Here is a 21,617-nt window from a genome sequence, read left to right on the forward strand (position 1 = left end):
TTTTGGTAGAGACTCGTCACAGTGGAGAAGCTAAAACCAGACGTTTACTGGACTTCAGTGATTAATCAGTTAATGAAGTTGCTTCTGTCTTTTTTTTACAATTATTTTTTGACATTTAAGATGAATTAGAACTGGCTCTTTAAAAGGACTCTGTGCTGTTTCTGCTTTCAGTTTATCAAAAAGAAAAAAAAACACACTGCTTGACGTCTCACACTTTTTACCAAAAATGATTTTTAATAATTGTTTGATCAAATAAAGTTTATTTAATAATATTTTCATGTCACTTATCAATATCAATGATTCCGAATGCTCCACAAGAACTTCAAACAATTCAAACGAATAATAATTTAAATAATAATAATAAAAATACAAATAATACAAATACGTTAGTGACATTAAATGAACTGCTTTTTTTAGTATGATAGTCTATTAATATTAAGATGACTATATCCATTTTTTATGTAAAATAAAATATTATGTTCGATAGAAAAAAACAACAACAAAAAACGTCTGCCGGCGGAACCAAAGTTAAGCGGTTTTTTCGACACGGACAGATTTCATCAGGAGCCGGAAGTGACGTCAAAGCTAGTGGCGAGGCGCGGAGCCGCTGAAGTTAATGAAATAGTTTGTTTTCAGGTTTATCGGAGTGAAATGGCGGCGAAACGTAAAAATGACGGCGCGGTTCCTGCGGAGGAAAGCGACCAGCTGCTCATCCGCCCGCTGTGAGTTTAAATACGACTCGGCCTCAGTGTCTGCCGCTCTCACACCAAACTCCATTCAAAAACTCCCAGATTTAGTTGATCTCTATCAACAACAAAGGCAGAAACAGTGGAGAGCTGATCCTCTGAAGCTTTAACCCGAGTTTAGACACAGAGCTTCATTTCGGCAAAGACCAAATTTACCAAACAGCACTGAAGAGAGTTTTTGGATTGTATTGCTAATTAACTGCTGGTATTTTCTTTAAAAGAGCTCATTGTCATTTCAGTCCGAAAAGTCAGAACTGATCATTTAATTGATTAGTGATCACATTTGGCTTGATGTTTTTTGCATTTGCTGATGTACAATTTGTTTTAAAATGTCTAAAAGTGTTGGCAGCTAATCCAGGAAGAAGAGTTTCAGACCCAGGATTAAAAGCTGAAACATGAGGATGTTGGTTAGACATAAAAGTGTGTGTGTGTGTGTGTCTGTGTGTGTCTGTGTGTGTCTGTGTCTGTGTGTGTGTGTGTGTCTGTGTGTGTGTGTGTGTGTCTGTGTGTGTGTGTGTGTGTGTGTGTGTGTGTGTCTGTGTGTGTCTGTGTGTGTGTGTGTCTGTGTGTGTGTGTGTGTGTGTGTGTGTCTGTGTGTGTGTGTGTGTGTGTGTGTGTCCAGAGGAGCAGGACAGGAGGTGGGACGCTCCTGCATCATCCTGGAGTTCAAGGGACGAAAGATTATGGTACGATTCATCACATCAGCAGCATCACACATGTGTCACTGGGTCACCTCGCTGTGTGAACACCTGTGTGTGTGTGTGTGTGTGTGTGTGTGTGTGTGTGTGTGTGTGTGTGTGTGTGTGTGTGTGTGTGTTTTAGCTGGACTGTGGGATCCATCCTGGTCTGGAGGGGATGGACGCTCTGCCGTACATCGACCTGATCGATCCAGCAGAAATCGACCTGCTGCTCATCAGCCAGTGAGTTCAGAAACCCTCCTTTATCATCACGGCATCCCGACGAGGCTCTGCTCCACCTGACACTTCCTGTCATACCTGTCCCCCCCCCAGCTTCCACCTGGACCACTGTGGAGCTCTGCCCTGGTTCCTGCAGAAGACCAGCTTTAAAGGACGCACCTTCATGACGCACGCCACCAAGGCCATCTACCGCTGGCTGCTGTCCGACTACGTCAAAGTCAGGTAGTCACGCAGTGATGATGTCAGTCAGGTAGTCACGCAGTGATGATGTCAGTCAGGTAGTCGCGCAGTGATGATGTCAGTCAGGTAGTCGCGCAGTGATGATGTCAGTCAGGTAGTCGCGCAGTGATGATGTCAGTCAGGTAGTCGCGCAGTGATGATGTCAGTCAGGTAGTCGCACAGTGATGATGTCAGTCAGGTAGTCACACAGTGATGATGTCAGTCAGGTAGTCACGCAGTGATGATGTCAGTCAGGTAGTCGCGCAGTGATGATGTCAGTCAGGTAGTCACACAGTGATGATGTCAGTCAGGTAGTCACGCAGTGATGATGTCAGTCAGGTAGTCACACAGTGATGATGTCAGTCAGGTAGTCACACAGTGATGATGTCAGTCAGGTAGTCACACAGTGATGATGTCAGTCAGGTAGTCACGCCGTGTTGTGAGTGTGTAGTGATGCAGGTGTGTGTGTTGTGTGTGTGTGTAGTAATCCAGGTGTGTGTGTGTAGTAATCCAGGTGTGTGTGTGTAGTAATCCAGGTGTGTGTGTTGTGTGTGTGTGTGTAGTAATCCAGGTGTGTGTGTGTAGTAATCCAGGTGTGTGTGTGTAGTAATCCAGGTGTGTGCTTTCTGTGGCAGCAACATCTCAGCAGACGACATGCTGTACACTGAGACGGACCTGGAGGAGAGCATGGAGAAGATCGAGACCATCAACTTCCACGAGGTGAAGGAAGTGGCCGGCATCAAGTTCTGGTGTTACCACGCCGGCCACGTCCTCGGAGCCGCCATGTTCATGATCGAGATCGCCGGAGTCAAGGTGTGTCCGGACTGCTGGGTCCAGGTGGACAGATGTGATCTCAGCTCGACCGTTTGAGTCACTGATGTTTCCTTATTTAAAGCCCAGGATTCAATATTCCAGATGTTTATTTGTCACGTGCACAGTAAGAACACGATGGAGACACTGAGCAATGAAATTCTTACTTTGTTCGTTTCCCTCCACATAGACACAAGAATATAAAAATAGAAAAACAATTATAAATATAAAAAGAGGGCAATGTACAGAAGAATAATTTAAAAGATAGTGCAAAAAGTATACAGGTATTTATGGTTGCAGAGGTAGTGCGTTTCACAGCTTACGACAGGTTATATGTATTTATTTAAGAGCCTGATGGCCTGTGGATAGAAGCTGTTTTTCAGTCTTGTTGTTCTGGCGGTGGCGCTCCTGTAGCGTCTGCCAGATGGAAGGAGTGTGAAGAGGATGCACACACACGTGTTAGGGCCTCGCTCGCTTTGTTTGTGTTATTGTGTGACTTTGGTGATTTAAAGGTTTAGTTCATATCCAACACAATGTTTGTGGGACGCACAGTAACAGGCAGCAGCTCCTGTGTTCTGGTGTAAAATTACTGTTTTTATCAATGGAGTCTGGTGTGTCTGCGCTATGTTGACAGGACCCAGACTTAAAAATGCCAGAATTACACTTAGAGTTGTTGCGAGTGTATTTGAGATAAATATAACTTATTGTCGTGTGTGTGTGTGTGTGTGTGTGTGTGTAGCTGCTGTACACAGGAGATTTCTCCCGTCAGGAGGACAGACATCTGATGGCAGCAGAGATCCCCAGCGTCAAACCAGACATCCTCATCACTGTGAGTGTGGCTCACTGAGATGAAATGTAAAATCTGTTTACTGAATGTAGATTCACCACCTGTCCGTCTGCCAGGAGTCCACCTACGGGACTCACATCCATGAGAAGCGAGAGGAGAGAGAGGCTCGTTTCTGTAACACCGTCCATGACATCGTGAACCGGGAGGGCCGCTGTCTGATCCCCGTCTTCGCTCTGGGTCGAGCCCAGGAGCTGCTGCTCATCCTAGGTGAGAGGATCCGGCTCTGTGGGCCTCCGCTGCTCCCCTCCTCTTCTTCTACTGTCCCTGATCAAAGTCCACGGGTACACAGGACTCTGCCCATTTAACTGAAGGAGGCAGTCCAGTAAATTACTCTCTCTCCAAAGCCACCAGACTCCATTGTCATTTTACCACACAGTTCACAAGAGCTTCTGGTCTACGGCTGCCTCCATCAGATAGTGACTGTGTTATTGTGTGTTAGACACATATTGTGTTGGATCTGAACTGATCCCTTAAAACACCAAATTCACACAATAACACAAACAAACTAATTGATCGAGGCAGCAGTAGATCAGGAACCCCTGAGCTAAAATCCCTGTTTTAGTGAATGTAGTCTGGTGTGTGTGCTGTTTGTGGTTAAACCAAAAGGATCTTCCAGGTCTCTCTCTGTAGGGATCCTTTCCATGATGCTGTCACACACTTAGAATAACACTCTGAGCCTGTCAGTGGATCAAACAAGCTCTTTTAGTGGACCTACTGTGATCAGGTGCAGTTGTCCCAGAGGATCACGTTGCAGCCATTGCAGCCCATTTGGTGTCTGCTGGCTGAGGTGATCTACTGGACCAGTTCCAACACTTTTACTACCTACCAGTCACTCACACACCAGGATGAGGACAGAGAGGATCATGGGTAGAAACAGGGGAGTGACCCTTTAACTTAAATGTTACAGGCCGTCCTCTGTGTGCCTCCACCCCTCAGGGGACAACAGCTACAACATAGATCTCATTTATTTTGATCTGTTGGTTATTTTAATAGTATTTGTTTGTATTTCTATATTATGTTTATCTCTTTTTTCAGTTGAATGATATTTAAAGTTGAAGGGAATCCACTGTTAAAAGGGCAGGTGGGTTTTTTAGTTTGTGATCCTGTTGAATAATCAAGTACAACTACCTGAGCACAGTCCTGCAGTAGATCCACTGACTGTGAGCTCTGTGTGTGTGTGTGTGTGTGTGTGTCTGTGTGTGTGTGTGTGTGTGTGTGTGTGTGTCTGTGTGTGTGTCTGTGTGTGTGTCTGTGTGTGTGTGTGTGTGTGTGTGTGTGTGTGTGTGTGTGTGTGTGTCTGTGTGTGTGTGTGTGTGTGTGTGTGAATCAGATGAGTACTGGCAGAACCACCCGGAGCTCCATGACATCCCCATCTACTACGCCTCGTCTCTGGCCAGGAAGTGCATGGCTGTGTACCAGACCTACATCAACGCCATGAACGACAAGATCCGCAAGGCCATCAACATCAACAACCCCTTCGTCTTCAAGCACATCAGCAACCTGAAGGTGGGCGGCGAGCGCGTTCCGCTCCGCCGGGCGGGCGGTCCCCGGTTCGATCCCCGGCGGCTCTGTGACGTGTGCCTTGTCGTGTGTGTCTCAGAGCATGGATCACTTCGACGACATCGGGCCCAGCGTGGTGATGGCGTCTCCGGGGATGATGCAGAGCGGTCTGTCCAGAGAGCTGTTCGAGAGCTGGTGCACCGACAAGAGGAACGGAGTCATCATCGCCGGATACTGCGTGGAGGGAACGCTCGCCAAGGTGGGTTGGAACTGAAGCATGCTGGGAAATGGCAGCAGCAGGTAACAGGAAATGGAGGAGGAGGAGAGTAAATATCCGGTTAGTGGGTCGACTCAGGGTTTCCATCGATAAAAGGTGTGTGTGTGTGTGTGTGTGTGTGTGTGTGTGTGTGTGTGTGTGTGTGTGTGTGTGTGTGTGTGTGTGTGTGTGTGTGTGTGTGTGTGTGTGTTTCAGCACATCATGACTGAGCCTGATGAAATCTCCACCATGTCGGGACAGAAGCTTCCTCTGAAGATGTCGGTCGACTACATCTCCTTCTCTGCTCACACAGACTACCAGCAGACCAGCGAGTTCATCAGAGCGCTCAAACCTCCACACGTGGTACACACACACACACACACACACACACACACACAGACAGACAGACAGACAGACAGACAGACAGACAGACAGACAGACAGACAGACAGACAGACAGACAGACAGACAGACAGACAGACACACACACAGACAGACAGACACACACACTAAAAAGAGTTGTCTCTAGTGGAACTGAGTCATTGCAGCAGCAGAAAACAACAAAAACTATCTGGGAGGAGATGATCTCCTTTCAAAAGTCCACTTACTTGTTTTTCCTGAGATTTTTCAGTAAGTGGACCATTTAAATGAGAATAGTTTAGTCAGGAATGCTTTTAAAAGAGCAGCAACTCAATTTCAGTGCGGAAACACATGAAGGACACGTTCAGCTAACTGTGGCTATCATCACTGATTAGTTAGGAATGGTTTAGTGATAGTTCTCGCTTGGTCTTCGGTCAGCTGAGTGGAACTGTGCGTCAGAGCTCAGCTGTCTTTGATTCACCTCATTGTTATTGTGAGAAAAGTTCCTCAAATCAGAGAACTTTAGCCTGTTAGCATCTTAGCATCGATGCTGACATTCTGAATGTTAGCACGCTAACGTTAGCACTGGGCTCCGTGAATCTGGGCTGAAGTGTGTTTGGGGTCGTCCTCTCTCCAGATCCTGGTCCACGGCGAGCAGAACGAGATGGCCCGACTGAAAGCAGCTCTGATCCGCGAGTACGAAGACAACGACGAGGTCCACATCGAAGTCCACAACCCGCGAAACACAGAAGCCGTCACCCTCAACTTCAGAGGAGAGAAGCTGGCGAAGGTGCGTCTGAGTCCACCTGACAGAAGTGTTTCCCTGCCGCTGAAGTCGGCCTCGTGTGCAGGCTGCCGGCCGGAACAGAGAGCCGGGAGCTGACTGTCAGGCGTCGGGCTGCTCCGAGCTGACGGCCGGACGGCCGAGAAACAAAGGAGAATATATTTCTAACACAAGAGTCACATGAACTATTCCTTTTTTAAAAAAGAATAGTTGACGTAGTATTGGAATATTAAATATTGATATATATCAGTATAGATCTATACGTTACTCATCAGCGCTGTGACAAAGTAGTAGACTGCTGCGTGGCCCCTTTAACTCCCAGCATGCTCTGCTGCAGGTGATGGGCTCGCTGACGGACAGGAAGTGTGTTCAGGGTCAGAGGGTGTCTGGGATCCTCATCAAGAGAAACTTCAACTATCACATCGTGACGCCCTCCGACCTCTCCAGTCAGTAACACTGAGTGTGTGTGTGTGTGTGTGTTCCTCCCCCGTTAGAGGGGAGTTCCTCCCTCGTTAGAGGGGAGTTCTTCAGTCTGAGTTATGAACTGTTGCTGTATAAATAAAGATTAGATTAGATTAGCTTCACTGTTCAGAGCCAGAGGCTACGTCCACCTCTGTAATACAGACTGTGCTTGGTATTGTAGTTTGACTTGATGCGTCCCTGAACACATCACTGTGTGCTGTGTTCAGGTGCTGTGGTTTTTCTCAGTGTTTTTTGACAGTTTGTGTTCTTTGTTCAGACTACACAGATCTGTGCATGAGCACCGTGACGCAGACTCAGGCCGTCCCGTACACTGGACCCATCTCACTGCTGGTCAGCCAGCTACGCAGCCTCGCAGGTGGGTGAACGGCAGGCAACACCAACCGCTCCCACCTCACCTGAATGCACCTCACATCACGCTGTTGGTTCTGTCTGAGGATCAGTTCTAACCAGTTAGACCTGAACCCCAACTAAAAACTTAAACCTAAACATTTCTCAACCACAAACTGCTGTTTATGTCGCTGTCTTCAAAGCCACACACTTCACCAGAGCTTCTGGTCTGCTGCTGCCTCCATCGGATAGTGTGACTGTTATTGTGTGTTAGACACATATTGTGTTGGATCTGAACTGATCCTTTAAAACACCAAAGTCACACTATAACACAAACAAACTAATTGATCGAGGCAGCAGTAGATCAGGAAACCAACAGGAATTTATTCACTTCCAGTTTAAGGATTCAAACACGTCCTTCCTGTATAAACTGTGTCCAGAGGTCTGTTTTTCGACTTTTGAATTTGTTTGTGTGTTTTCAGGAGACGTGGAGCAGGTGGAGGGAGCGGAGAAGATCACCATCCGGATCTTTAAGAGCATCACTCTGGTTCACGAGGCTGGCATGGTGCTGCTGGAGGTCGGACACTAACTGACCCGTCTGCACTGCTGCTCATATTATTACTCACTGATCAGTTATGTTTCTGTAATCCAGCCTTGCTAGCAGCTCTGTGGATTTAGCCTCTGTGGAGGCTAAATGCTTACGCTGCGAGGCTAAATGCTAACGCTGCGAGTCTAAATGCTAACGCTGCGAGTCTAAATGCTTACGCTGCGAGGCTAAATGCTAACGCTGCGAGTCTAAATGCTTACGCTGCGAGTCTAAATGCTAATGCTGCGAGGCTAAATGTGTACGCTGCGAGGCTAAATGCGTATGCTGCGAGGCTAAATGCTAATGCTGCGAGGCTAAATGCTAATGCTGCGAGGCTAAATGCTAACATCAGCATGGTTTCATGATGCATTCTTTCTTTCTTAATGCAGTCGTGCAGTTCTGAATGTGTTTGTGTTGCTAGAATAAGAAGTCAAAAGTCTAAAAATGTGTCAGACACATGAACACGTTGACACGATGATGACGCCAGACCATTTCTTCTTCGCCCTCAGTGGATCGCCAACCCCCTCAACGACATGTACGCTGATGCCGTCATCACGGTGATCCTGGAGGTCCAATCCAACCCCAACGCACAGAAACGTCAGTGAGCACAAATACGAGCTGATCTTGAAGGATTCAGGTCAGCGGCTCGTTCACGACTCCGGTTTGTTTGTTTGTTTCAGTTCTGGAGGGGAAGAAGGAGACGTTCGACATGGACGTGTTCGTGGAGAGACTGGGCCTCATGCTGCAGTGAGTAAACTGGTGGGCGTTTGTTTTACCCTCTGGCTTTACTGAGCCGGGTGGAGGTTTGTTTTCACATCCGGGATCAAAGCTGACGAAGGAAGTATCTGTAGATGTCTGGAGGTTCCAAAATAAGGGCGTGTCAAAGTGGTGAGAACAAACGCTGTTCATCGTCGTGTGTTTCCTGTGTTGCAGCGACATGTTTGGGGAAGACTGCGTAAACTTCAAAGACAGTAAAAACCTGAGTGTGACAGTGGACGGAGTCACAGCGCTCATTGATCCAGAAACCAGAGTGAGTACAACATGTGAACAGAGTGAGAGCTCCTGTTTAGATCCTCTGTTGGTAAAGCAGGGCAAGAGGGTCACTCCCCTGTTTCTACCCATGATCCTCTCTGTCCTCATCCTGGTGTCTGAGTGACTGGTAGGTAGTAAAAGTGTTGGAACTGGTCCAGTAGATCACCTCAGCCAGCAGCCACCAAACGGGCTGCAATGGCTGCAACGTGATCCTTTGGGACAACTGCACCTGATCACAGTAGGTCCACTAAAAGAGCTTGTTTGATCCACTGACAGGCTCAGAGTGTTATTCTAAGTGTGTGACAGCATCATGGAAAGGATCCCTACAGAGAGAGACCTGGAAGATCCTTTTGGTTTAACCACAAACAGCACACACACCAGACTACATTCACTAAAACAGGGATTTTAGAGCTGCTGCCTCCATCAGTCAGTGTGTCTGTTACTGAGTGACTTTGGTGTTTTAAAGGGTCAGTTGATCCAAAGTTAAAGTTAGTGCTGTGCTCTCAGAGGTAAACGTAAAGTTTTATCAATGGATTCTGGTGAGAAACTGAGAAATATAGTTCTCTTCAAAGACACCAGACTCCATCGACAAAAATGGTAATTTTATTTCACAGAACATGTTTGGATCCTTTAAAACAAAGTGTCACAACAACACACTCTGACTGATGGAGCAGCAGCTCTAAAATCCCTGTTTTAGTGAATGTAGTCTGGTGTGTGTGCTGTTTGTGGTTAAACAGGCAGCCATTGGTGCCGGCTGAGTTGATCTTCTGGTATAAATCTGGTGTTTTCTGTATTTTTCTTACTGTCAACAAAAGCAACAACTTTGTCCGTCTGTCAGTGCCGTTGGACTTACTGACTTACCGGTAACTGACCTCTGACCTCTGTCGTCCTCCAGTCGGTGGCGTGTCCAGAAGACGAGTCTCTGAGGGAGATGGTGGAGGTCGCCGTCCACCGGCTCTACGACGCCCTCAGCCCCACCTGTGACATCACCAGCAGGGGGCGGCGGTCAGCTGTCGGCGACGACATCGGAGGTGTGATGTAGACGAGGACGACGCCTCGAATCTTCTTCTCTCGAACAAAGACCGACTCTTTGTGTGAATCCTGGTTCCAAAGGAATCCCGTCCAGGAGACGGACGACATTTATCGCCAAAATAAAACGAGCTCTTCACGTGAAAATAAAAGTTTTAGAGGAAGTCTGAGTCTGATGTGACTTCACTGATGTTTCTTGGGGTGCAGCTCCTGAAAAAGTCTTCAGGTTCATGTTTACTTCTGAAAGTGTTTCCTCAGCTCTTAAATTCAGTTTGGGACGGTGTTGGTGGATTTAAAACCAGGCTGACGGCATTCAGTGAATAAATATCAGAGAACATTTGATCTTTGACCGGTCTGTTAGTGAACCTGCAGAAAAACCACCTGGACAGTCGGTAAAACACTTTATTTGGATTTGATGGGTAAACGGCGGCAGTGACGACACGTAAACACGTTCCACTTTAGCGCTCGGTGACCGTAACACACCTGTTTAACACATTTGGCACATCGTCGTCTGCATAGAAGAACACACACATTATCTTTAATGCACCATATTAAGAGCGCTGACTGTTGTGCTTGTGAACACCACAGAGGAAGAGAAGGCACAGTTTGTCATTTTAGACAGAATCTCATTAACAAAACACAGTTTGGTTTAAAGCTGCTAATGTGCGGCGATATTTACCAAACTACACGTTTCACCTCAGTTTGACAGCTGGAGTTATTTTATTCTTATTTTTCATCCAAATCTTTTGATCACTGTTGACATGATGAGCTATGAACATCCATCTGAAATCTCATCGTGCCGTTGATCAATAACTGACCTTTATTCTCTCTAAAGGAGAAAATGTTTGAAATCAGGTCTTTATTTCTTCTTAAGCTTCCTTCATACTTCTCTGCTCACTTGTTTTAACATCATTAAATGTTTGGCACCAGATTAATAATTTATATAATTGATCATTTATATATTTGATGTAATCAGCTTTTGACCGTTCTGCAGTGCTTTTACTTACTTAAATACTTTAGAGAAGAATATCTGGCTCCTATTTTAATGTTTAGACGTCATAATTTAACGACAGCGGGGGTTTTTGAATAAAGTTCTTTTTGTGAGGTCTCTTGAAGCCAAAACGTTGAATCAGGACTTCAACTGACAATTCATTTTGTTATTGATTCATCTGTGATAATGATCATTTCATTGATGCAGCACTGCTAATAATTAATAATAACAACATAATTAAGAATAATTAAAACTGACTTTGGTGAAAATGGACTCCAGCAGCATGAGTCAAACGCTGTCAGGGTCCTCATCCAAACTCCATTCAGATATTTGACATTTTAAAGAACTGGATGATCACGTGTCATCCAGTGTTTGCTTTCCTCACAGACTCCTCAAGGATCCTTAGAAATCAAACCTTGAACCTCTCCGATCAGATGACATGTATATTGACACTGACCGGCTCTGGTATTCAGCTGTGGGACACAAACATTGATGCATTTTAAAACACTTCCTTGGTTCTCAGTGCAGTTTGACCTGGAATAATTATTTTCTCAGTTAATCATTTAGTCTGTAAAACAAGTTCAAGGTGACATCTGTCAGACCAAAGCCCAAAGAGATTTAATGGACTTTAATGTTAAAGAATAACTACAGTATTTTTAAACCTTCGCCCAATTTTTGCACATTTTGGGCTCCAAATGATGATGGATACAAAAATGTTTGTTATTTGTCCATTAAATTACTCTCTCCAAACACACCAGACTCCATTCACAAAAACTGTAATTTTACCACACAGTTCACCAAAGCTTCTGGTCTACGGCTGCCCCCACCAGATAGGGACTGTGTTATTGTGTGTTAGACAAATATTGTGTTGGATCTGAACTGATCCTTTAAAACACCAAAGTCACAGTAACACACTGACTGATGGAGGCAGCAGCAGAGCAGCAGCTCCTGTGTCCTGTTCTCTAAAATCCCTGTTTTAGTGAATGTAGTCTGGTGTGTGTGCTGTTTGTGGTTAAACCAAAAGGATCTTCCAGGTCTCTCTCTGTAGGGATCCTTTCCATGATGCTGTCACACACTTAGAATAACACTCTGAGCCTGTCAGTGGATCAAACAAGCTCTTTTAGTGGACCTACTGTGTCAGTGGGCTCCTCAGACCCAGTTATGTTTCCTGTTTAGTAGAAATTCACCTAAGAGTTTTGAAGTTTGAAGACTTTCCCTTTAATCTTTTCTGACTCCCAAAATGTGACATTCAACTCTTTCATTTAATGCTGCCATCATATTACTGGCCAATAAATAAGGAAATGAATAATTAGAACAGGATGCAGCAGCCTCAGAGTCTCCAGGTGATTATTAATCCAGGAGATCTTTATTTTGGGGACGGACTCTAAATAATGCTGCTGCAAAGATCAGGTCATCCAGGGCGGCTCTCATCAGCACGCCCCTTTATGGGGGGGGGACGAACCGTCACCCCAGGTAGACGCCAGCAGCACCACACTGAAACTAACCAGTTAAACCAACCAAGTTAAGTAACGGCGCCCTGCAGAGAGATGCTGGTTAGCTGCTGGTTAGCTGCTGGTTAGCTGCTGGTTAGCTGCTGGTGTCTGATGTGTTCCTGCCAAAGACTGAAAAAGACCCTCAGAGGGTTTTCTGTCTGCAAGCTACATGCTAATGCTACATGCTCGTGTGTTAAACTAGGCCCCTGTGTTTCTGACCCTGTGTTAGCTTAGCTTAGCTTAGCTTAGCTGATTTTGGGGACACAAAACCAAACCAGTTTTCCTTAAATGAGCTTAATATTAGCAGCTGTAGCCTGATGTTAGCAGCACACGCAGGACAGGACAGCAGCAGTTAGCCTGTTAGCGCTCATCCTCTGTAACTAGCAGTTAGCCTGTTAGCGCTCATCCTCTGTAACTAGCAGTTAGCCTGTTAGCGCTCATCCTCTGTAACTAGCAGTTAGCCTGTTAGCGCTCATCCTCTGTAACTAGCAGTTAGCCTGTTAGCGCTCATCCTCTGTAACTAGCAGATAGCCTGTTAGCGCTCATCCTCTATAACTAGCAGTTAGCCTGTTAGCGCTCATCCTCTGTAACTAGCAATTAGCCTGTTAGCGCTCATCCTCTGTAGCTAATAACTGTCTACAGTTCTTATCCTGATGGAGAACAGGTTCTAGTGGTTCTGGGTTCTCTGCTAACACTTCCTGGTTGGAGCTCAGGCTGCACTGACCGAGCTAACGTGAGCTAACTGATAGGTGATAAGCTAACGTTAGCTAGGTGAGCTGTCAGAGTGCAGTGCTAATGCTAGCTAGCATAGTGTTAGCAGAGCCGACCTGGAAACTCAGTGAGGTAAACGGGTGTCGGTAGGACCCTCTGACCACTGGGGGGGGGTCACTGAGGGACCCTCTGACCACTGGAGGGGGGGTCACTGAGGGACCCTCTGACCACTGGGGGGGGGTCACTGAGGGACCCTCTGACCACTGGGGGGGGGGTCACTGAGGGACCCTCTGACCACTGGAGGGGGGGGTCACTGAGGGACCTTATTGGATCACATCCACCTCCTCATGTCTCTGCTCTCTGACTCTCAGTCTGCAGCTTTTCTGTTGCTTCAGTTTGTGCTTTACATTAAAGTCTATGGTGGGGGGGGTCTCTCATAAAGGGGGGGGGGGGGTCCCAGCTGTGCTGATCTGATATGCTGGTGCATCTCCGGGGAAACGTGTCACCATGTGGTCACACCTGAGTGTAAACCCCCCAGCAGAGGAGGACCTGACATGGGAGCAGTACCCCCCCCCGCAGTGCTGAGGGGACACCCCTCAGCACTGCGTCTCCTTGGCGTCCACCTGCCGCTGCCTCTGCAGTCTGAACAGCATCGCCTTCTCGCTGCGACTCGTCCCGTTTTTCTCCGTCAGGTCCTCAAAGGAGCGCCGAGCAGACCCCCCCGACCCCCCCGGCCTCCCGAACGCCTCCTCCAGCGCCTCCTCGTCCAGGTGTGAGTCGAAGCTGGGGTCCTCCTGGATGGTGGCCATGCGGGGGCTGTCCAGAGGCGGGTAGCCGTGGCCGGGGGACGTGTCGTGGGCGGGGCCGGTGACCGGGGGGGTGCTGGTCTGCTGGGGGCCGGACGGCTGGAGGCGGAGCCCGCCGGAGGAGGTGGAGGCGGGGAAGGTCGGAGGTTTGAAGATCCGAACAGATGCGGACTCGAGGCTGCTGAGGAGCTCGGCATTCTGGGAAAAAACACAGTCCCAGTCAGTGTGGTTCAGAGTAAAGGAGCCCGCTGCTGCTTCCAGCTGATCATCATCACACCTCCCAAACCGTCTGTGACCCCCCCGACCCCCCCGGGGTGTGTGTGTACTCACACTGGGGAAGAACAGAGACTTGGTGCTCTGCTCATATTGTTTATCCAACTTCTTGTCCTGAAACAGACGAAGAGCAGGAACAGTGAGAGCGTTTCAATCCTCAAACTCTAACTCAACATTTCAGTGTTTGATTCCTTTAAACCTTCAGTGTGTTTCTGCCCCCTGGACCCGGACCCGCAGGTCTCAGCGGTCCTGACAGGACGTGGACTGAAGGACACCCACCACACAGTGGACCAGGATGCTGAAAGGGACCCAGAAGAGCAGAGAGAACGCCACCACGGAGCCCACGATGTTGTCGGCCAGGAACTTGGTGAACGTGTTGATGTCCAGTTTGTCGATGAAATCCCACAGACGCTCGACCACATCCTGGACCTGCTTCATACACTTCCCCTGCACACACACACACACACACACACACACCTGTCAGGTGACCTGTCACTCCAGAGCCCCCCCCCCAGCGGACTCTCACTCACCGCTCCGTCACAGAATCCCACCGTACACGGTTTTCCTTTCCGCAGGAACAGGAAGTTGCCCGCCGGGTCCCGGTAGGGGGCGCAGACGCCGCCGCTGCTGCGACAGCAAACTTTACACGAAGAGTTTGTTTCTGCAGAGAAGAAAGAAAAAGAAACTTCAGCCACTGACTGGAACCAGGAACCTGTGGAGGAACTCGGAACCAAGGAGTCGGTCTGGTGGGTCTGATGGGTCTGGTGGGTCTGGTGGGTCTGATGGGTCTGATGGGTCTGGTGGGTCTGGTGGGTCTAGTGGGTCTGCTGGGTCTGCTGGGTCTGGTGGGTCTGGTGGGTCTGGTGGGTCTGCTGGGTCTGGTGGGTCTAGTGGGTCTAGTGGGTCTGGTGGGTCTGGTGGGTCTGGTGGGTCTGATGGGTCTGGTGGGTCTGGTGGGTCTGGTGGGTCTGGTGGGTCTGGTGGGTCTGTGCAGCTTGTGGCCGTACAGACGAGTGATTCAGAAACGCCTCACACAGAAGCAGCCATGATCTCACGGGGTGGAGGGTCGTACCGTTGCAGGCGCAGGGCTGCAGCTTTAAGACGGCCTGACAGAAGGGGACGCACTCTCCGTTCAGACACTCGCCGCTGTCCAGGCACACGGTCTTATCGGCGGCGTTCTCTGGGGGGGGGCACTCGCTGCTGTTTCCTGTCCACACAAACGGCCCGCGGTCACTCACACACTCTTTTATCAGCGTCGACCAACCACAGACCCACCTGTGCCCTGAGCTCACCTGTGCAGTACGAGTGTCCTTTGCAGGTGGCGTCGATGGGCTCCTGACAGACTTCACCCTCGGACTCGAAACCGCAGTTTTTACAGCACGCGCTGTTCCTGTCGCTGAACACGGAGAGAGGCTGTGTTGGGAATGACATGCCAACGTACCGCCTACCAACACCACAAACAGCCTTTACATCGCTCTCTGCACACACACCAGACTACATTCACTAAAACAGGGATTTTAGAGAGCAGGACACAGGAGCTGCTGCCTCCATCAGTCAGTGTGTCTGTGGTCAGGGTCAGTTTGATCAACTAACCATGTAAACTCCCACAAAGTCCTGTGTGTTAAGAAACAGTGAGTGAAACAGCTCAGTATAGGAAGTAGACTTATGTTTTTTGGCGAGGAACAGCTGTTCTACCAATGTCTTCAAAGCCACCAGACTCCATTGACAAAAACAGTGATTTTACCTCAGAGAACACAGGAGCTGCTGCTGTTTTACTGTGATCTACTGGACCAACTCTTTTTACACCCACCAGTGTGCAACAAAAATGGACCTGAATATGTACAAATGGGGCTCAGGTTTGAAAACAGCAGAATGACCCTTTAACAAAGTCCAGCTGAATTTGCACAGGCTGGACTTCCTCACACAGAAAACAGAGCAGATGAAGTATTTGGTGTCTGTCTCTGACCTGCACTGAGCTCCGGCCCTCAGCCTGCAGTCGGGGGTGCAGCAGCGGTCTGAGTTGATGTGCAGCAGCCCCGGGTCGCACTGCTCGCCCCGCTCCACCCGAGAGTTACCGCACACGTTGACGTTCCTCTGCTTGAAGCAGGACGGAGCCTTGGACCTCAGGCGCTTCACGATGGAGCGCTTACTGCAGTTGGAGAACAGCTGGACACACAGGACACAGTTCATCGTCATTAAACGGGCGTCCACCTGGAGAAACGGCACTCAGAGTGGCAAACAGACGGGGGGGCACCTTGTTGTTGACATGGTCACCGCTCACGGCGATGGGGTACATGACGAACTTCCCCCCCTGGTCCTCTCGCGGGGCGCAGTACGGGATGTTGTCGGGGTCGTGTTCGGCCCCAAAGTTGTGACCGAGCTCGTGAGTCGTCACCAGGTCGGCTTCCTGTGGAGACGGCAAACTGATCAACTACCCCCCTGCTGCCGGGAAGTCTGTTCAGTCTGAGGTCAGCAGACTGAGGGAAGATCCCAACAGGTCAATTCACTGTTTCTACCCCCGGTCCTCTCTGTCCACATCCTGGTAGGTAGTAAAAGTGTTGGAACTGGTCCAGTAGATCACCTCAGTCAGCAGCCACCAAACGGGCTGCAATGGCTGCAACGTGATCCTTTGGGACAACTGCACCTCGCTTCAAACAAACCAGACTCCATTAAAAAAACAGGGATTTTAGCTCAAAGAACACAGGAGCTGCTGGTCTGCTGCTGCCTCCACCAGGTAGTGACTCTGGTGTTATAGAGAGTTAGTTTGTGTCCTACATGATGATTGTGTATCACACAATAACACAAACAAACTAAATGATCAGCGATCAGCAGAGCAGCAGCTCCTGTGTCCTGTTCTCTAAAATCCCTGTTTTAGTGAATGTAGTCTGGTGTGTGTGCTGTTTGTGGTTAAACCAAAAGGATCTTCCAGGTCTCTCTCTGTAGGGATCCTTTCCATGATGCTGTCACACACTTAGAATAACACTCTGAGCCTGTCAGTGGATCAAACAAGCTCTTTTAGTGGACCTACTGTGATCAGGTGCAGTTGTCCCAAAGGATCACGTTGCAGCCATTGCAGCCCGTTTGGTGTCTGCTGGCTGAGGTGATCTACTGGACCAGTTCCAATACTTTTACTACCTACCAGTCACTCACACACCAGGATGAGGACACAGAGGATCATGGGGAGAAACAGCGGAGTGGCCCTTTAAATCAACATCAGTTTAATATATAATAACATGAATTATTTAATGAGGAAGCTGGTTCAGTGAAATGTGACCACAGGGGTCCAGTTTGAGTAACAGCCCCCCCACCTTGGTCAGGATGGTCTTCCCGTAGTTCTTTGTGCTGGTCAGGCCGGTGTTGAGGTAGATCGCTCTTTGCTCGTTCGAGGACGAAGGACACGCTTCAGGACACAAAGAGCAGAGTGAGAAGTCAGAATGGATCCCGTCAAAGTGTGTGAGGGTGCGATGAGGCAGCGGGACGTCACCTTTGGAGCACAGCCCCCCGGGGATGTCCGGTTTGGACGGGGCGACGTAGGCCAGGCCCAGCGTGCCCTCATCAAAGTCCTGGTAGGTGAAGAGGTGAGCCAGGCACACGTTGGAGGCTTTCTCTGCCATGTCCACGCTGAACTGCTGCAGGGACACGGAGCGGCACACATTCAGAGACGAGATACTTCGCTCCTAAAACACGGAGGGTGGCTGAACCCGCCAAGACTTCCACAGAAAACCCGAACGGTTCAGCGCAGTGATGAGGTAGGGAGGCCGGAGAGAGGATCATGGGTAGAAACCGTTACCTCCAGCAGCTTCTTGACATCCCACACGTCTCTGCCCTCCGCTGGACTTCCTCTCATGTTGAAGTGACTTCTTCCCGGCGGTACGGGCGTCGGACTTTTCTCGATGATGATCTAACGGGAGACAAACCGTTTAGATGGCCGGAGCTTCAGAGCCCCGCCCCCCCTCCGGGTCACCTTCCTGTCCCGTCGTGCTCCTCACCTGCTGGATCTGGACGCCGTAACCTGTGAACTCATCGTCCCACGACGTGTTCCTGTAGATGTCGTCCACGCGGTCGATCAGCTCGATCTGGAAACAGACGGGGGGGGTGTTAGCGTGGGGTGGTGGGCGACTGAGCGTGCGGGCGGACGGCGTGCTGACCAGGTAGTTGAGGGTGGTGCTCTCCTCCTCCCGGCCCATGTGTTTGAAGAAGCGATGGTCGGCCACCAGCAGCAGGGGGCAGGTGTTCCTCAGGTGGTCGTGGACCTGACGCCTCCCCCGCAGCACTGACCAGGTCCAGACACCACAGACAGGTCAGACACCACAGACAGGTCAGACACCACAGACAGGTCCAGACACCACAGACAGGTCAGACACCACAGACAGGTCAGACACCACAGACAGGTCCAGACACCACAGACAGGTCAGACACCACAGACAGGTCCAGACACCACAGACAGGTCAGACACCACAGACAGGTCCAGACACCACAGACAGGTCAGACACCACAGACAGGTCAGACACACTCAGCACTTCCTGCCGCTGCTTCACAGTAAAAGCCTTTTGTTGTGACAGGTTTATCAGGTTCTATCTGCAATCAGAACTTAGTGATCTCTGTTTTTTCCAAGTGGATCCCTTTTCACAATAAAAGCTCCTTTTTTATGTTTAAAGCTCTGTTTTTCACATTAGAGATGAAAACATGTTTCACATTAAAAGCTTCATGGCTACACCTCCTTTAATGCTCCTCTTTTCACAATAAAAGCTCTTCTTTTCATGTTAAAGGCCCTTGTTTGAATGTTTTTCACATTAAAAGTTGTGTTTAATGCTCTTTCTTCAAGATCTTTTCTCATTATTTAAAAAAAGCCTGAGCATAACTTTGTCATGTCATGTGACGCACGTTCTTCTCTCTGTGCTAAAACCTGCCGACCTTCTTCCTCTCCGTCCTCCTTCGTGGCCGTTTTGACGCCGTCAGGGAGGAGGCGGCTGCCGTCGGAGGTCATGTAGCCGCAGACTGAAGGCCGCTGCAGCCGGCTCAGGTTCCTGATGTCCTCGGAGCGATACACCAGCAGACGACCGTCGGGCGGCGCCGACGTGAACCGCCACAGAGGCTGAGGACAGAGAGGGAAGAGGAGGAAGAGGAGTTACCGTGGGAGACGGCTGGTGTTCAGAGAAGCGCTCGCTCTGCCTGTGCGTCACCTCGATGTTGTACTCGGCCTCGTCGGTCAGGATGTGCGCCGAGAACTCGCGGTCGTCCATGTGAGCCTGAACACGAGAGTTTTCCTCCCCTGAAGAAGAAGCACAGCGGTGAGGCAGAGATCTGCAGCCACCCGTCGCCTCCTGGGCGCCGATTCTGTTTGCCGTTACCGATGACGTGTCCGGTGAAGTAGTTGTGTCTGTTGACCGAGTAGCTTCGCTCGCCGCCGTCCTCGTCCACGACCACGGCCCTGAAGTCCTCGGTGAACAGCTGATCGTTGGTCCGCAGGTAGAGCCTGAACTGCCTGCAAACACACACACACACACACACACTGTTTCCCTGTGCAGCCCGTGAGGAGCCTGGAGCTGAGCGGCCCGTGAACTCTGACCTCTGCAGGGCGTCGAAGCTGAGCAGCTTCTCCACGTGAGCGTGCGTCTGGGCGTCGCGGCGGCGGACGGAGTGCGTCTGCAGGCGGGAGAGAGGCAGCACGTCGAAGTGGTCCAGCATCGACCCGAGAGACGCTGCAGAGGGAACGGTGATGTCATACAAGAGGTCACATGACGCCATCGTCTGATTTCATCAATCTGACCGACAGCAGTGAATGAATGTGTCATCGTTCAATGATTGTGATCAAGTGAACATTCTCAGTATGATCATTGTTTGGTATTTATCCTCTCTACGGTGTGACGTCTCTCTTTTTATTTCAACATGAACATCGTGTTTACATCACGTGACAGTCGTAGATATTTAAGTACGACGTGACAAATAAAGTCAGAAACGTCCTGCTCATTTTTAATCTTCATCCGTTTCTTCATTATCACATTATTTCGTCTTAAAACCGAACATTTTGACTTGGACTTCCTATCTGCTCATTTTTATTAATTATCTCTCATTTTAGCACAATATGAAACATTAAATATTATGTATGTAGAAAACACTAGATATTAAACCGATATTCTGACAGAATCATAACTGTGACTTTGAAATAAACATTTTGACTCATAATCTCTTTTTGTTATTCAAATTATTTTATAATTATTTTTATTATTTTGATGCAACAAAAATCTCTTTTAACATGTGAAGGACTTTGTTGCTCATAGCAACTTTTTTCATGTCAAAAGCTCTTTTAAACATTTAAGGATCGTTTGTCATGTTAAAATTTCCTGTTAAAGGATTTTCACACTAACAGCTCAATTTGTTTGTGGAAACCTTTTTTTTCCACATTAAAACTCTTTTCATTAGAAATTACGTGTATTAAATCTGTGTGTGTTGAAAACTAATTAAAGACTCATTCACATTAATAACTGCCTTTTTTGAAATGATTTTTTCCACATTAAGACTTTCTGATCGTGTCTTGATGTGTGATGGGTCGTGTGGCAGCGTTGAGCCTCCATAGCTCCACACTGAACACGAACCTCTTTAATAATGGACACTAATCAATAAGTGGGACTCACTCAGGTGTTCCTGCTCCGTGTCTGCGGCCGGAGGAGCGGCTGCTTCTGCTAACGCGAAGAAAACCGTGAAAAAAGTGACTTCTTGTCTCATGTTGGAGGTTTTAATCCGCCGACTGACGGAAAAGGTCGCGGCTTCACTTTTCTGTCTCCGGCATCAGATTTGTAGACTTTGCCGACAGTTTAGAAGCAAACTGGACTTTAAAAACACATTTCTGGAAGAAGTCTAAGTGAATCTCGGCCCCTGAAAGTCTTAATGTTTGAAAACAGGCAGGAAAAAACGCGTCAGTCCCCAAAAAACCAGGAAGACAAACAGCTGCGGAGTCAAGCTAGCGACATCCGGGACATGCGGGACGGAAGTCCACCTCTCTGCCTTCACAATAAAAGCACCCCGTTCAACAAACGAAATAACCAACGAAAGTGCATTTAAATATTTTATATTTGATCAAGTTTTTGATATTTTGAAGCTAAATTTTACCAACTACGGGAATGCAGTGCTTTAAAATAAATAAAGAGGTAAAAAACAGAAATATGAATAAATAGAATTAGCATAATGAATATAGACATGACAGATAAACAACTAAGAAAACAGATATTGATGAAACATTAAATATTGCGTCCACGTTCCTGAGAGATGCCCCCCAACGAAATAAACATATCTAAATAAATACAAAATAAAACTACGTGATGAATATTTACATTTTTATTTAAAAAAAAACAATAATCATGAACAAATACTATTTATATAATTAATAAAATAAGATAAATAAAAGCACAACAATTCTGAGTCCTTATCTCTCCAACCACAAAGCAAAT

General features: G+C 48.2%; 2 protein-coding genes across 2 annotated transcripts; one reads left to right on the plus strand and one right to left on the minus strand.

The window, feature by feature from the left end:
* The first annotated feature begins 573 nt into the window (after positions 1-573).
* Positions 574-10,059, plus strand: cpsf3 (cleavage and polyadenylation specific factor 3). Its single transcript, XM_070848962.1, has 18 exons — positions 574-722; positions 1,369-1,432; positions 1,569-1,666; positions 1,757-1,885; positions 2,518-2,695; positions 3,432-3,521; positions 3,596-3,746; positions 4,870-5,045; positions 5,140-5,298; positions 5,512-5,658; positions 6,292-6,444; positions 6,776-6,884; positions 7,178-7,276; positions 7,731-7,825; positions 8,344-8,431; positions 8,515-8,581; positions 8,768-8,864; positions 9,762-10,059. The coding sequence occupies exons 1-18, from the start codon at positions 652-654 to the stop codon at positions 9,906-9,908; spliced, it is 2,118 nt and encodes a 705-aa protein (XP_070705063.1). The 5' UTR covers positions 574-651; the 3' UTR covers positions 9,909-10,059.
* A 2,154-nt stretch (positions 10,060-12,213) lies between these two features.
* On the minus strand, positions 12,214-21,082 carry adam17b (ADAM metallopeptidase domain 17b). Its single transcript, XM_070848960.1, has 18 exons — positions 20,805-21,082; positions 19,739-19,871; positions 19,521-19,654; positions 19,353-19,441; positions 19,084-19,264; positions 18,318-18,442; positions 18,159-18,245; positions 17,960-18,070; positions 17,654-17,798; positions 17,478-17,569; positions 16,424-16,576; positions 16,136-16,335; positions 15,462-15,565; positions 15,242-15,376; positions 14,700-14,830; positions 14,449-14,616; positions 14,227-14,283; positions 12,214-14,094 (listed from the first exon to the last, which is right to left on the minus strand). Exons 1-18 carry the CDS (start codon positions 20,893-20,895, stop codon positions 13,687-13,689), a joined length of 2,544 nt encoding a protein of 847 aa, XP_070705061.1. The 5' UTR covers positions 20,896-21,082; the 3' UTR covers positions 12,214-13,686.
* Between the last annotated feature and the right edge of the window lie 535 nt (positions 21,083-21,617).

This window comes from Pempheris klunzingeri, chromosome 18, assembly GCF_042242105.1.
Source record: "Pempheris klunzingeri isolate RE-2024b chromosome 18, fPemKlu1.hap1, whole genome shotgun sequence".
NCBI classification, from domain to species: Eukaryota; Metazoa; Chordata; class Actinopteri; order Acropomatiformes; family Pempheridae; genus Pempheris; species Pempheris klunzingeri.